This window comes from Notothenia rossii, assembly GCF_949606895.1.
Source record: "Notothenia rossii genome assembly, chromosome: 12".
NCBI lineage: Eukaryota > Metazoa > Chordata > Actinopteri > Perciformes > Nototheniidae > Notothenia > Notothenia rossii.
In genome coordinates this window covers 22,038,727-22,054,141 of record NC_136911.1, presented here as the reverse complement: position 1 = coordinate 22,054,141, position 15,415 = coordinate 22,038,727, and the positions used below count along the sequence as shown (strand labels likewise).

The window sequence follows — 15,415 nt, the reverse complement described above, 5'->3', positions numbered from 1 at the left end:
TCCCAATCAGGGATTAAGAGCAATGTTGCCACCTCTGATGCTGCAGGGTGTTTATTACATTGTGTACATAATCACTTTTCACATATCTTTAGGTATTGTGATTACATTTGCAATTTAGTGTATTTAAATGATGTCAACATTTCCATTAATATACGTATTTCACATAGCTAGATATATCTACAAGAATTGCACAATTATCTAAATATATATTTGATACTATATATTCTCAGTAAAAAATATATGTATATATTCAGAGGAGTATCTAAACATGATAACATATACAGAATTAATTAGAATACTCCTCTATATACCAATCTACTGAACATATAAACACTACTATTATACCTATATATTGTAATATACATAACAAAAGTATCTTTAAAATAAGAGTAAAATATATCCTGTTTAAGAGTAAAATATATCCTGTTTAAAGAGTCAAATATCTGCTGATTAAGAGTCAAATATCTGCTGTTTACATCAAAATTAGACTTAGTAAAAACAGAGCATTTGGTGCACCTCGCTTAGGGGGCGGTGTTCCATTCCAGACATGACAGTATTAGAATAATCGCTTAGCAACCAGCGCCGTAAACCGTAAGCGGGTGTCGTAAATTGCATAGAGGCTGGTGTTGTAAAAAAGAGTGGAAACAGAACCCATTGTGGTGTTGGAGAGGAGTGAGCTGCAGACAGAAGAAGAGCCAGAAAGAGGCAATACTATGACCACAAAGGACGCGTGATCTGCGGACAGATATGGACCGTAATGCACCGCAACATGTGTGAAGAGCACCGTGTTTTCCATGCAGAAAGACCCGGTACAGGAAGAGTTAAACCCCGACATCACAACTGTTTATTCCTGCAGCTAGCTGGTTAGCAGCCCAGGAGCTAGACATGGAAAGCCCGTGTGAGTTTTCCTGATAGAGATCTCCGTCGAGCTGTTTTTCTCTTTGCATAATGTCTGCGAGAAGCTGCAACTTCAGAGAATGATTTCCAGGGAGCGATAAGCTTTACAGGACTGCACACCCGGAGAGGAAAGAAAGTCATACAGGTTTGTTCCACAGTTTTCTGCTTCTCTCAGTCCGTGTGCACGCTGAACTAAGTCTGGACTCATGCATGCCTTAGTGTGAATTTTAGGATCATTTTTCCTGTAATAAAGGGTTATACCGCTCCTAACACAGGTGGAAGAAGCACTCGGATGTTTTATTTAATTAAAGTAGCAATACTACAGTGTAGAAATACTCTGTTACAATTAAAAAATCCTGCATTCTTAAAATGAATTGGCATTGAAAAATACTTTAAGTACCAAAAGTACTCATTATGTATGCATGAATTAAGCACCAGATATGTTGAAATTATTTGATAAAAGTTTTGCATTTTCGTTTATCACTTGGCAAATGTCTAGTTTATTTGAATGCATACATACACTACTGGGTACCTAAACCTTTTAATATTATAATATAATGTTATTTTGTATTAATAACCTGAATCTGCATAGTAACTAAATGTCAATTAAAAATATTGCAGTAAAAAGCGGAACATTTGCCCACAAAATGTAGTAAAATGGGAAAGTAGCTTAATTCTTACAATAGATGTTATTTCTTCGCACCACCGTCTCCTAACATATTTCTTAGTTGTTCAGTATTGTGAGCACATGCTTTACACTTCGAGTGTCACTGTTGCTACCTCGGACATGATGCAATGTATAAGATTCTAAACTAGTATTTCTGGGTTTATCTATTAATAAACTCTTATCAGATGCCTAAATCCACCGATTGGAGACAGAGATTTTAATATTTCTACTATTAGATTCGCTGCAACAAAGCAATTTGGCATCAAATGACACATTACCCTACATTAGCAGTCTTTTTCTCTATGTAATCTATTTCCAGGCATCCAACATAAACCGTTATTTAATAATGAATAGGCAATGACATCCAAACAAACCTCTAAGCATGTATTTCTTTTGTCGTTTGAGTGCAGAACACATTATACTCTTGCAACATCATTGCGGTTAAAGAAGGATTTATTAGCCTGAGGCAGCAGGCCTAGTTTTAAATTGGCCATTACAACTATTTAATCAACAAAACATGTTTCTCCTACCATGAATATAGCAGTGTCGTTTGTGAGTACTCGACTTCAACAGGTGTTGGTCGATTGATTTGCATTGTTGTTGTTGTTGAAGTGAGAAAACAGCAGGTTGAACTGCTTATCCATCGGACACAGAGGCGTGAGAACGAATTTAAAAGAATCACTTGACCCTGAGATTTCTATGATTATACGCTCTTTGCAACTTCTGTCCTTGATTTCTTTGAAGAGAAGCAGATTACCACAAAGCCTTTCTGTTACAAAGTCTACAACGAGTCCTCAGGAATGTCTGTGTTCAGTTAATGAATAGAACAGGCTGCTTGGGATCATCTTTCCATAACAGGAGGCTAATTGTGGAGCCTTTTCTCCGAGGTTAGTCAAAGGAACTATAAAAATAGTGCGAGGCACTTTAAGATTTATCTGCCGGTGGTTGATTCGGATGTGTCTCAGCGCTCAGCGGGGAAATGTTGTGTAATTTTAGCCTAAACAGCTCCCACAGGATGGGTGCATTTGAGTCTCTGACCTCACTCAATCAAACTCGGATTAATGGAGCAACATGAGGAGTGACCTTAAATTAAATAACATCTGTCGGATAATCAATTTGATTTCCCCCCACTTCAAACATACTCCGCATTTGTTTTGACAGCTTATGTTTCATCCGCTTTCACTTAGATGACACATTTGTTTTGCAATCGTATTAACATGAGTTTGACAGCTTTTCAAACTTCTTGTAATAAAAGACATGTGCAGCTGTTTTAAAATAAACCACCATGTTGAAGACTCCCGAGTTCAAATGTTTCCAAACAGCTGCATCAGTTTTGCCGCAAGGTATTGATATTCTCCTCAAAACCTCCAGCGTTTGGTTTTGCCCCACAGATTATCAGACTAATGTTGAACTGCGGGTGCCGTTAATTGGTACTCAGTTTTCCATTAGCCGTCATTTGTATCCATCCTTCGCCGTCTACGTGTTTTCTGCATCGAGGCATTCCGGCTGTGGCTGAATGTGTTTTTGATCAAACATTATTGACTGCCTCTGTCGATAACCCTGGCAACAGTGGGCCCTCTCCTCAGTTAGATGCAATGAAAAGTAAAGGGGGGGAGGCATTTTCTGAGTTGGTTTTAATACTGGCGGTCTCCTTAGGCGTTCATATGTCCGTCCATTCAGCTGCTGCTCTGTATTCTGCTGATCGCCTTCCATTTCCAAGAGCAATAAGTCCTCTCACCTTGCCGTCCATTAGCTTTACATTTCCCAAACCCTTTCAGTGTGTTCTCGCCCTCTTTCACAAAAACGTCGCCCTGCTTTGCATTTCCAGTGGAATTAATCAACCATGTTCATCTGAGGCTTGACTTCATTATACAGTGATGAAGTTTAGCCTCAGGTGCAGTGAAGGAAATGGGTTAGCCCAGAGTACACCATTATCAGGAACCACACGAAAAGATCATTCAAGGGGGGGGGAATGTCCTTCTCTTTCTTATCTGGAAACGGTTCCATCTGAGTTTTAATAAAACATTGACATATTAGAATAATCCACCGTCATCTTCCCTCTGTCCTGACCTTTTTCTCATTCTGTTTTAAGCCAACACGGGGGCTTCATCCTGAGCCCTTTCTGTCCCAGTAACGAGCCATTTTGCGGCTCTTAACATCTGCCAAACTTGGAACATTTTGAATGCGAGACTCATCTCCCATGCATGAGGAGTCAGGCATCCTTTGATTCGCCCTCGTTTCTTCTCCTCTCCTTCCAAGCACTCGCACTCGCCGCACTACTTTGTAGACCGAGTGCGCTCAAAAACTTTCTTACCCCAGTTTTGGCAGCGGCTGTTGAGAGGTTGTTTTACTCTAAGCAGGGTTTTCCTCTTCGTGTCGTGCATCCTTCTTCCTCCTCTTCCTCATCATCGCAGAGTGGGGGAGGGCTGGAAGAGGGAGGCTGATTTAAAGCATATGTTTTCAGTGGGCACAAGAGAAAACACTGCTTTACATTTCACTGCTCTTGCATCTGTGTTATACCGCAAAACATCTGGGTTTGATTTTAAATGTCTAAGTGAACTTTCACCTTGTCAAAAACCTGAGTAGGCAACCTTGAGCTCTGTACAGTCGGCCTTCCTCCCTGCCTGTCTCTCTAAACAACTCAGACAATGGCTGGCATACAGAAATAAACATTGAGGAAGTTAAATAAATGATTTTGCAGGTGTTTGACTCTTTCAAACGGGTAATTACCAAGAGCAACATGTTCCTGTCTTAAATGACCGTGCAGCTTTTCCACACTTTCACGCCGTCTCAGCAGCTTGCTTTAAAAAGCACTAGTAGCATTTTAATTCCTATACCCTCCTGCTTCATGCTTAACAAAATAACCGGATCAAGGATAAGCCATCAGGGGCCGATCGGTGCATCTCACTGTCAACATTTCAGGCAATTGAACACCTTGGTTGCCTCTCATTAACAGAAACTAAATGCAGCATGTAGCTTATCCTTTTCGCTTTGGCAATTAGTACGGCCATCGACATAATCCAGGTAACGCACACAAGGTAATTGAGGCCTAACGGTTTCTCTGAAGAGGTGGAGGAGAGCCATGTTAGCCGCCAGCTCGTGCCACATTACAGGCCTTTTCCAGTTTGCCCGGGCTCTCTGTTGCTTTTCCTTACGGGTGGAGATGTGATCGTCCCCACATCCTGGATCAGGATATGTTTAGTCCCCTTCGAGCCCTTTCCTGATCCCTGAAAGCTCAGATCTGCTCCCAAAGTCTTGCAGCCACGTCTGTGCTGCGACTGGATGCTAAATGCTACTTGAATTTAGATCTTTTATAACAATAGGATATTCAGTTTCCCCCCAAGCAATACTCAATCCCTTTCGAAGAAGGCACACGTACTTTGAGCTCCTATTGTTATTTTTGGAGAGTTCTCCACATACAGACTTCTTTTTCCATCTCCCAAAGCGCCTTACTTTCTCAATTCAATATGGATGTATCGCAGAATCTAAACGAGCTGTTCCCAGGCTCTATTAAATATATAAATAAATGTTTCCACCAGACCAGGGCTGAGACCGGGGGTGGGGGTTGTGTGACGTCACTTTGTGTCACGTGACTTGAATTTTGAATTGAGCCGGCCCTTATAGATACTATCTCTTTACGGGAAAGGAATTCCGGCCCTTTTTTTGCTGATTGCTGTTTTCTTTAAGCTCATTCTGAGGATATTTGTTATTCATTTATCAAACTGGAGGCGTTTTGTTTAAGTCAGCCCAAAGTTGTCCAACGAAATGCAGATTCACACAAAATGCATAAAGCTTCATCGTTTCCTTACGTGTTTTGCTTCTGTAATATCTCGTTCTACGTGGGTTACTATGTGAAATATAAAGTAGTATTTAATAACCGTCTTCTAAAAAGATTAATTCAGAAAGCGTAAAATTACCAATATCAGTGCGCTGTTCATTACGATGATAACATTAAAGGCCATGTAATGCATCTAACACAGGTGTTTTTTAACATGTAGTTTAGATATCACCAGAATAAAAATAAATAAAAATGTTTAAAGTTTCGTCATAATTAAATGACATATACGTTAAAAACCGATGTTGGTTCCGAAGTTTGCCGAGTACGCCCCCGATCACTCCCGAACGAGCGGTGACGTCACACGTGGCAAACATTGCCATTTGATCAAATCAGTCCGAATGGCAAGCAACGCGATAACTTCAGACAGCGACAGCGACAGCGATCATTCAAGCTCAGATTCGGTGGGTTATCTGGATACAGTTACAGAAGTAGAGAGTCAACCAGCTAGCCTTTCACTTCAAGGCATCTTGCCTTATAAGTACGAGCCTCCTGCCCAGCAATCGAACAACGAGGCAGAAACTTGTGAAAGAGAAGCGGATTCCGCAGCCGGCGAGACTCGAGTCGGCAATACTGAATGGTAAATTCTATTTTATTTAATTTGACCTGCACTAAATGTCGATCTTAATTTGTCATCTGTTCCTCACACGTCCGGCAGATATTGTTTTGTTTTTTAATGTTATGTACAATATTCAGGTGTACATGTCAATGCTGTGAAAGCATGCCCACTGCAGATGAATGTGTATGCTGCAGAGAGATCTGGCAGGTGATGGAACAAATAGACAGTTTGCAACCTACTGACCAGATAGCAGAGTCCTGCATCGGGTCGGGTATCCGCGGGTACCCGACGGGTGACCCGCAAAAAAGGTGATTTGCGGGTGGTATTTTTTCAAACGCTTTTTTCCGGGTTCGCTTCTGGGTAAAACAAAGATGATGCGGGTCCGGTTGCGGGTGTTGCATAATAAATATATTTAAACAATAATAATTTAGTTTAATGTTTAAATCCTCAGACCTCTCCTCCGCGTTACCGAGCATAATCATAACCTCTGCAGTGCATCTATCTGCTGCTGAGCGCACCACATTCTGAATGGCTGAGGTGAAGCTCTCTATAGGGGAGAATACAGCATTTTCAATAACTCTTCCTCAAGAGCGAAATCCAACGTCTGGGAGGCTTTTGGTGTCATCCTAGATGGAGAAAATAAACAACATCCCAGGCTTTTTGAGCCAAATATGCAACTGCGTGTGTTAATAATTGCACGTTGTCACTGCTTATAGGCCTATATATGCGGGTTCGGGTCGGGTTGCGGATCATGTGCCGGCGGGTCGGGTCGGGTTGCAGAACTAATTGGCAATATGTGCGGGTAGCGGGGCGGGTTCGGTACTGCACGTCACGGGTGCGGGGCGGGAGCGGGTCTTGAAAATCAGACCCGTGCAGGACTCTGCCAGATAGAAGACACCGACGAGAAACCAAGGTGCATTATTAGCCACCCAGGCTTTAGAGAAGGCTGTCTCAGTGTTTGGACACTGAAAATAGCGTATCTTCAATACAAACAACAACACAGAGCAGTTGATGGCCCACTACACCAGTAAGTAAATATTGATTGACCCAACTGCCTATTGCAGCTTTGCTTTCATATAATACTTTTAGTCGCTACAGATATGGTACACTTTTAAAGATACCATTAAACTCTTTCAAGCAGTCAAAAACAGCTTGGCTTTTATTTTTTCTGTGTATGCAAGTTCAATGTATGCTTGGGAAAAGAAACAACTACACATGTGAGGAAATATATAAGAGGTCTATGATTCTGTCAAGCAGTCATGTAAAACCTCATATTTATTTTGTACAAGTAAAATACAAATATCATGTTATAAGCCAATTTGTAACCATTGCTACATAATAGTACTACATAACATTTTATTTTTCTCCAAATATATTTATAATCTGTATACTTTTTTTTCATTAGGAAGTATCGATATACAGCTTATCGACAGTTTGTACGTTGGTGCTGGGGTGTACTCGGCCCAAAAATCAGAATCCCGCTGCCTGCGTGCTGTAACCGAGATACGGAAGACTTACCCTGAACCGGGAGGCCGCTATCAGGGATTTCAATGGCCAAATCTGTAATTTGACATAAGTCATGCAGCTGAACTGGTTAAAATGGTTTCGCATGATGTAAATAATTTACAAAGTACATCATTTACAATATTATTTTTCCAAAGAAACATGTAAATAAAACAACATTTTCCAAATCGCAAATTTGTAAGATTGTATTAATTTACTGTTTGATAAATAAAAAAGGGTTCTTTTGTTAATTTTTCACTTGTAACATTTTATCTTTATTGCAGTGTACATTAGTCTATTTTGGTATATGTGCGAGCCCACAAATAATTAAAAGTGGTAAAAATAATAAAGATATTCAGACGTAATTCATTTTTGGCCTTACTTATTTCACTTCAACTTTTATATATTTCAGTCACTAGGCAAGTTCACTTTACTCTGGTGACATTTAGCTCAAGCTGGCATAACACCTGTAGTAACTTAATTCTGACCCGAGTTTTGTGCACAATCTTCCAGCACCCATGATCAATGTTTATAGCAATCAGGAAACATTCACAGCTCACAACTACACATCGCTTCCCCATCATGAATTGTTAGATAAAAAAAGTTTAGCGAGGTCCGGTTACACATATGTTGAGCGAAAATAGCGGAAGGATACAAAACAAACAATCCAGACGGGGCTGGTGTTTGCCACGTGTGACGTCACACAGCTGGGTTAATGGCTGGCAAGCTTTTTGCTACCGGAGCGGAATAACACGGGAAAGTGGCACACATTTCATGTTATTTGGGGGGTATTTATGGAAAGAATCATTGATGTTGATATGTCAAATGAAACAGTGGAAAGTGATGAAGCGATTTATTAACACAGAATAACATTTATTTTGGACATTACATGGACTTTAATAATGAAATAAATGCCGACCCATATCTTGGGGAAATTGTAACACATTACCATAAAGATTTACAGTAGCTATTTGGTTTAACACGGAGAATGATTTAAGATTGCTTCTATTTAAAAGGATATAAAGTAACATTATCCCCATCTTATTTATAGTGCAGAGAAGAAGAGCATATGCTCACCGTTGAGAGAGATGGATGGATAGATGGGTAGATGGATGGATGGATGGATGGATAGATGGATGGATAGGTAGATGGATAGATGGGTAGAGAGATGGATGGATAGATAATTAGGTAGGTAGAGAGATGGATGGATGGATGGATGGATAGGTAGGTAGAGAGATAGATGGATAGATGGGTAGGTAGGTAGAGAGATGGATGGATAGGTAGAGAGATAGGTAGGTAGAGGGATGGATAGATGGATAGGTAGGTAGAGAGATGGATGGATAGGTAGAGAGATAGGTAGGTAGAGGGATGGATAGATGGATAGGTAGGTAGAGAGATGGATGGATAGGTACAGAGATGGATAGGTAGGTAGGTAGAGAGAGATGGATGGATAGGTGGAGAGGTAGGTAGATAGATGGATAGGTAGGTGGAGAGATAGATGGATGGATAGGTAGAGAGACAGATTGGTAGATGAATAGATAGGTAGAGAGATGGATGGATGGATAGATAGATAGATAGATAGATAGATGGATGGGTAGGTAGGTAGAGAGATGGATGGATGGATGGATAGGTAGGTAGGTAGATAGATGGATGGATGGATGGATGGAGAGATAGATGGATAGATAGGGAGAGAGGTAGATGGATAGATAGGTAGAGAGATGGATAGATAGATGGATGGGTAGATGGATAGATAGGTAGAGGGATGGATGGATGGATAGATAGGTAGAGAGATGGATGGATGGATGGATAGATAGGTAGAGATGGATGGATGGATAGGTAGGTAGATAGATAGATGGATAGGTAGATGGATAGATGGATAGATGAATAGATGGATAGATAGATGGATGGATAGGTAGAGAGATGGATGGATGGATGGATGGATAGAGAGATAGATGGATAGGTAGATACTTTATTGATCCCAAGTTGTAAACTCCTTTGGTTACAGCAGCGTTGTGTTCAGGCATTAACATATTTAAAAGGTTGAATAAAGTATAAGCATAATAAACAGCAAATATCTACAGTAGGAAAGACATGTCCCAGCATGAATCCACCATATCAAATGTTCAGGATAAGTTAGAATATTCTATAAAATACCAAAACACAACAGCATCAGAAATATAGACGTATGCTCTGAGTCACATTGCTGGAGTTTCAGATTTGAGGCGAGGAAAAAGCATTAATCATATTTTCCTATTCCTTAAAAATACATTTAGTTCCCAAATGTGGATACGCTCTATTTTTGCTACGTTTGCCTGATCTGCTCGAGGTGTTTTCTGACAGAGGTGTGAGCCACTGTACTTCTTATCTGACGCTCTGCAGACGCACATCTCTTAGAGACGCTGCTCTCTTCCCGCCTAGGGCTCCCGTTGCTTCCTAGATCTCAACCACTCTCGATGTGAAAGCAAAATGCGAGGCACCCATCGACACGCGCGCTAATCACACCAGTGTGGCTGCTTGTTAGCCATGCCCTCTCAAGTCAGCTGTCCTAATAGGCATGTCCTAATGAGCTCAAATTGAGGATTGCTAATTTGCATGGCCCGAGTCATTGTCTTGTCTTAAAGAGACTTACAAGACTCATTGCTAAAAAGCTGATTGGGGGGTCTCACATAGAGCATTGTTCTTATACCGAGAGCCGGATTGTTTCTTTCTTTCAAACTTCTCATCTCGGCTGATTCAATACGTCTAATAGAGGTATTCAGATTCCCCCTCACCCCCTCAACCAAGACTTTATTTTAGTGACACCAGCCGTTTTCAAAGAAAGGACTTCAAAGCCAGAATAAAAGGAAGCAGGGCATCTTTGATCAAAGGTTAAACTACGCACAGCCTGACTTCTCTTCACAATGCAAAGCGTGATTCCTCCATTTGAAGCGAGATGGGGGAATAAATGAAGATTTCTCAGCTCAGTGTAACCGTTGAGGTATGCAGACGGCGTGTTATTTCGCTGTGCCTTGGAAGAGAAAGTGATGGATACTTCACTTCTGTGGCAGCGGAGGAAGGTCCGCTGAGGAATCATCCTCACAGAGCACGTCTTGTTTATACTAGGAGAGTATGTTGTTCACTTGCTCTTAATTTGATCACTTGACACTTTGTTTTCCCCTTTCCCCATACTTTTATTTATCTCTGTTATTTTCACAAGAGTATACAAGAAGTGATTTCCCAAAGAGAAAGGTCTCAAACCGGCACAGGCTGGTTTAATGCGTTGGCTGTGGGCCATCTCATTTCTGCTCAAAAAACTCTCAAATGACCCAAGCAATTCAAATTTGTGAGAACATTTCTACGTGCCAGAGTGGGCTTTTTGGTTTTATAGGAGGTATTGGATGTTAGGACTTCAAAAAATAACAAATAACCTTTTCTCTTGTAATCCATGTTTTTCCGTGTTATGAAATGTGGGTTTTTTGATTTTCCTGATGTAATGAGTTTCCTTCTCCTTTTCTCTTCTTGGTTTCAGGCCGGCTGGCTGGAGGCTGCACACACGTACCAGGAAGGGAGAACATGACTCACTTGCCTCTGCAAGAGATTGGCACGGGGCAGCTGTGGCAACCTCGCCCCTGTCTGCCGATCTAGAAGCTAACGTGCTACATCATGACGGAGAGGCTTTGAAGTTATCTCCCTGACGTCTGAAAACCTCCCCCATCATGCTGCGCTTCCTGCCCCTCAAAGTTGGCCGCCTGTACCGCTGTCTGAAGCTCTTACTGGTCGTGGGGTTGTTCGTCATCCTGTTGATGAACACCCACAGCCTGTTCGCCTCCTTCCAGAAGAACGAGCTCACCGACAGACGCTTCATCAACCTCAACAAGTGTCCCGCCTGCTTTGGCACGAGCTGGTGCCGCAAGTTCATGAACGGCCAGGTGTCCTTCGAAACCTGGGGTCGCCTGCGATTCCTGGACGTTTTCAATGTGAAGAATGTTTATTTCGCTCAGTACGGAGAGCCCAGGGAGGGAACTCGACGAGTGGTGCTCAAACGGCTCGGGTCAAATCAAGAACTCGCCGAGATAGACCAGAAAATCTGCAAGAGAGCGACGGGGCGACCGCGTTGTGATCTGATCCAGGCCATGTACAAGACTGAGTTCGCCCGGATCAACGGAGATGTGCGCCTGCTCACTCCTGAGGTGGTGGAGGGCTGGTCCGACCTGGTGCACTGCCCCTCTCAGAGGCTGCTGGACAGGGTGGTCCGCAGGTACGCTGAGACCAAAGACTCAGGCAGCTTCCTGCTAAAGAACCTCAAAGACACGGAGAGAATGCAGCTGCTCATGACCTTGGCATTCAACCCGGAGCCGCTCGTACTGCAGGTAACGTCTGTTTTAAATGAATCTAATCAATATCTCACAGGTCTCAGATATACACGGACATGTCTCTGAAGTGAATTTGATGCTTTCTTGTTGATGGATGTTTGACTTAACTGTCTTTGAAGAAAACATCGCACCGTGATAAAAAGGTGTCTGTCGGCTAATCTGTGGTCGCAGGTGTTGTTGATAAGGCTCCTGGATTTGCTACAGAGACCATAGCGTATCCATCAGTACAAAGTGAGTCAGGGTGTCTCCCCCTCAAAGCCCCCAGTAAATTACAGGCTGGGAATCCTCCTTTGTCTTCCTCTTCCGTAGATCTGAGGGCAGCCGTTACACCCTCCCATAAACTCTCGGCTGCATCAGGACTACATGTCCGCCGCTATCTGGAGCACGAATCATCCTCTGCTTAGAATAGAGGAGGGTTTAAGAAAGATGAGAGATTCGGTCTCGCTGCAACACTGCATATTTAACACTATATGTAGGGCAGTTTTTGAATAATTCAAGGATGCATCTGCAAATGGTCCAAGTTGTTTTTAATTTTGATATCCACTGGACTCTCTTGGTTTGTGGTAGACGACACATGAAGAGATATCTATGTTAGAGATGTCCCGATCCGATCGCGTGATCGGGGATCGGAGCCGATCACGTGATTTTCAAAAGATCGGAATCGGGAGAAAAAAATATGGGAAAGGGGTTTTTATCTTTTTTTTTTTCGGGAAATCGGGAAAAATCGGTATCGGCAAATTGTCAAAATCAAATGATCGGAATCGGATCGGGAGCAAAAAAAGGTGATCGGGACATCCCTAATCTATGTGATGCGATTAGTGCTAATAATCTTGATCCTTTTCTAACCTTTTTTGTGCATTTTATGTTTGATAAAGTTGTTCTTATAATAATATGGTTCAGAAACATTACACACCTCTTATCTGACATTGACTAAATGGTCGTACTTCATGTCAAAGCGTTGTATTCCATATGTGTCCTTGTCCCCTTTCTCTCTCTGGTTTACAAGCAGCCAATCAATTTCAATTTCAGTCTGACATTGGCCGCGTCAGAACAACAATGGTCATGGCCTGTGCCGACATTCAATAACTTATGCTGACCTCCAAACCCCCCTCCCCTCTTATACGTAGCGCCGGACACCTCCAGGCATTCAGAGGACAAAAGGCGCGATCAGCCTTTTTAGTCCCGACGATCTATACAATCTGATTAGCCTTGTGTGGTCGCATGTCCTCCCCCTTCCCTTTTTCATTCTGCCTTCCTTCTGTCTGAGTCATTCTCTTCTGTATTATCCTGTGCGCTCCACGAACTCCAGCCAGATAATTCCATCAGTGTTTTGAATACCATTATGCTTGAGTTCAGAGGCTTCGGTGAATCACCCTCCCCCCCTTTAACCCTCATCTTTATCTCACACACTAACAAATGATGCGCACACATTGTCCACGGCTCTCTTAGCCTTTGCATGTTTACAGGGACTCATGAATTGTTGATCTCACGCTGAACTTGTGACCCGCGGCAGGTATGAGAAACAACTGGAGGGTGTGTGTTTGCAGCAGGTCAGGGGGGAATGGAGAGGTAACATTCAAAGACAGACATCTCAGAGATTCAGAGCGCCTTCATCGGCATCTCTGAACTCGAAATATGAGCTGAACATTTGCCGAGAGACCCTCTCCTATCCACAAGCTTGGGCAGCAGTGGACCATAAAGAATGAATGAGATTGAACAGGAGACGTGCTGTACTACAACACCTTGCAGTGAGTGATACTTGAACCAAAAGGTAGAATGTATAACCAATTGAATGAATCCTTATTTCAACTTTTTGTCAAGCGCAGACTCGTAGTTAAACACCTCTGAAGAGACCAGTATCACTCGCTGCTATATTTAGAACATTTACTTAATGTGTTTGGCTGCCAGCGCTGTGGCTTTGGGTTTCTTCCTCCCGTCTCTTCCTTCTGGCTTCATACAGTCGAAAAAATGTCAATAACATTCTGTGCCGTCTGCTCAGCGAGCTGCACTCTCTCTTAGAATCGCTTCTGTTCCCAGCCTCCTTCAGAAGCCACGGGCAGTAAACCGGCCCTGTTTTCACTATGAGAAAGCAGACCTCCTTTGTCAGTGGGAAACAATCTGCTGTGTTGTTGTGGGTCCGTCCAACAATGCGTTTTCTGTGTGCTCTGCAGTACACACACACACACACAAATACCACCCCCACTACTGTGTCACGTGGAATACAATTTGGCTTTGGGGAATATTGTTTTTGGAAGACAGAATGACGACGGACAAACAAGAAAATCCTTGTGCAATGAGAGGCTCCGTATGCAGCTTCATCTGTTCTCTCTCTTATTTCTCCTTAACCCATTCAGTTTTTTTACATGATAAGTTGGCCTGGAAAGCTCTTTCTGTTACTGTGATAAATCTCCCTGTCTCAAGCGGTTGTCTCTCTGCCAACCAGAGGAATTACATGATGCTGTTTTAATTTCACCTCTCATTCGACGGTAACTTTGTTTGCATGAAAAGTGAGCAATAAATCCCCCTAATCTTCCCCGGCTCCAACCTGATTTGCCATCCTTGGCTTCTCCCCCTCGGCTGATTCATCAGGTGATGGTGGGGTGTGATGGAGTACATCTGGCCCCCCAACTTTTAAATTAGTTTGATTTAGCCGAGTCCTCCCTTCCAGGTCATTAAGCTCGGCGAGCCTGCCAGGAGCATGTGACCGAGCCGAAACATTTTTGGTCCTTAGCCCTGTCTTGCTCAGTGAAGCTGAGAATAGGATATGACAGGCCTGCGAGGTTAACTCAGTCATCTCCTCCAGACTCAGATCTCCAGATGTCCGTCTGCCCCCTTTTTATTACCGTGTCTCACCCCACAGTCTAGTCGCCAGCAGAGTGAACCCAGATATGATGAGAACCCCACGATTTTATGTTAGAAATGTATAGTATGGGTCCGTAAAACGTAGAAACGGCCAGATGCTAACGTCGTGCATATGTTGGGCATTTTGCACAGTTGGCTTAAAGTGGACCTATCATGCTATATTTGAATAACATAGTGTAGGACCATACCTATATAAGGCATATTTATACTTTTTATTTTTCAAAATACCAAACAGATCATGCATTTGAGCCATTCCTCATTTAGCTCAATGTAACACTGTCTTTGCATCATGGGCTGATTCTGTGAGAACAGCACCATCTACAGGCCTGGCATATGTACTACAGCGTCTCCAGCGCTTTCCAACGGCAATGTCCGTGGCTGTCTCCTCCTGATTGGTGGAGTTGGCCCCATAGCCGTAGCGCCACTTCTGTGACGTCATAGAAGTGTTCAAATCTGGATCAGTCTGTATCAGATCCGTTGCAGCCCCTTTTTAAGAGATTTGGGTATGGAGGAAAATAGAGAGGGTTGTGTTTTCTGACACTTGGTGAGTTCCCTGGAACACCGGGGACACATGTTCATGTAGAAAAGACGTACAAAATTGCATTTTGCATGATAGGTCCCCTTTAAGTAACCTTAATTCAAATGAATGGAATAATAGCCGATGTTAATAGTAAAAAAAATGACTTGGCCGCTTCTGAGAATTTTGGAGGTTATTGAGGATGCTCAATATATCGCTGACA

The 15,415-nt window shown here is 42.5% G+C and overlaps 1 protein-coding gene across 1 annotated transcript in view; it reads left to right on the top strand.

Moving 5' to 3' along the window:
• The first annotated feature begins 632 nt into the window (after positions 1–632).
• Positions 633–15,415, top strand: part of dipk2ab (divergent protein kinase domain 2Ab) — a 35,127-nt gene continuing 20,344 nt past the window's right edge. The window contains exons 1-2 of the mRNA XM_079661100.1: positions 633–1,042; positions 10,970–11,810. Coding sequence (XP_079517226.1) covers positions 11,157–11,810 — 654 coding nt within the window. The 5' untranslated portion in view covers positions 633–1,042; positions 10,970–11,156. The remainder of the gene's footprint in view (positions 1,043–10,969; positions 11,811–15,415) is intronic.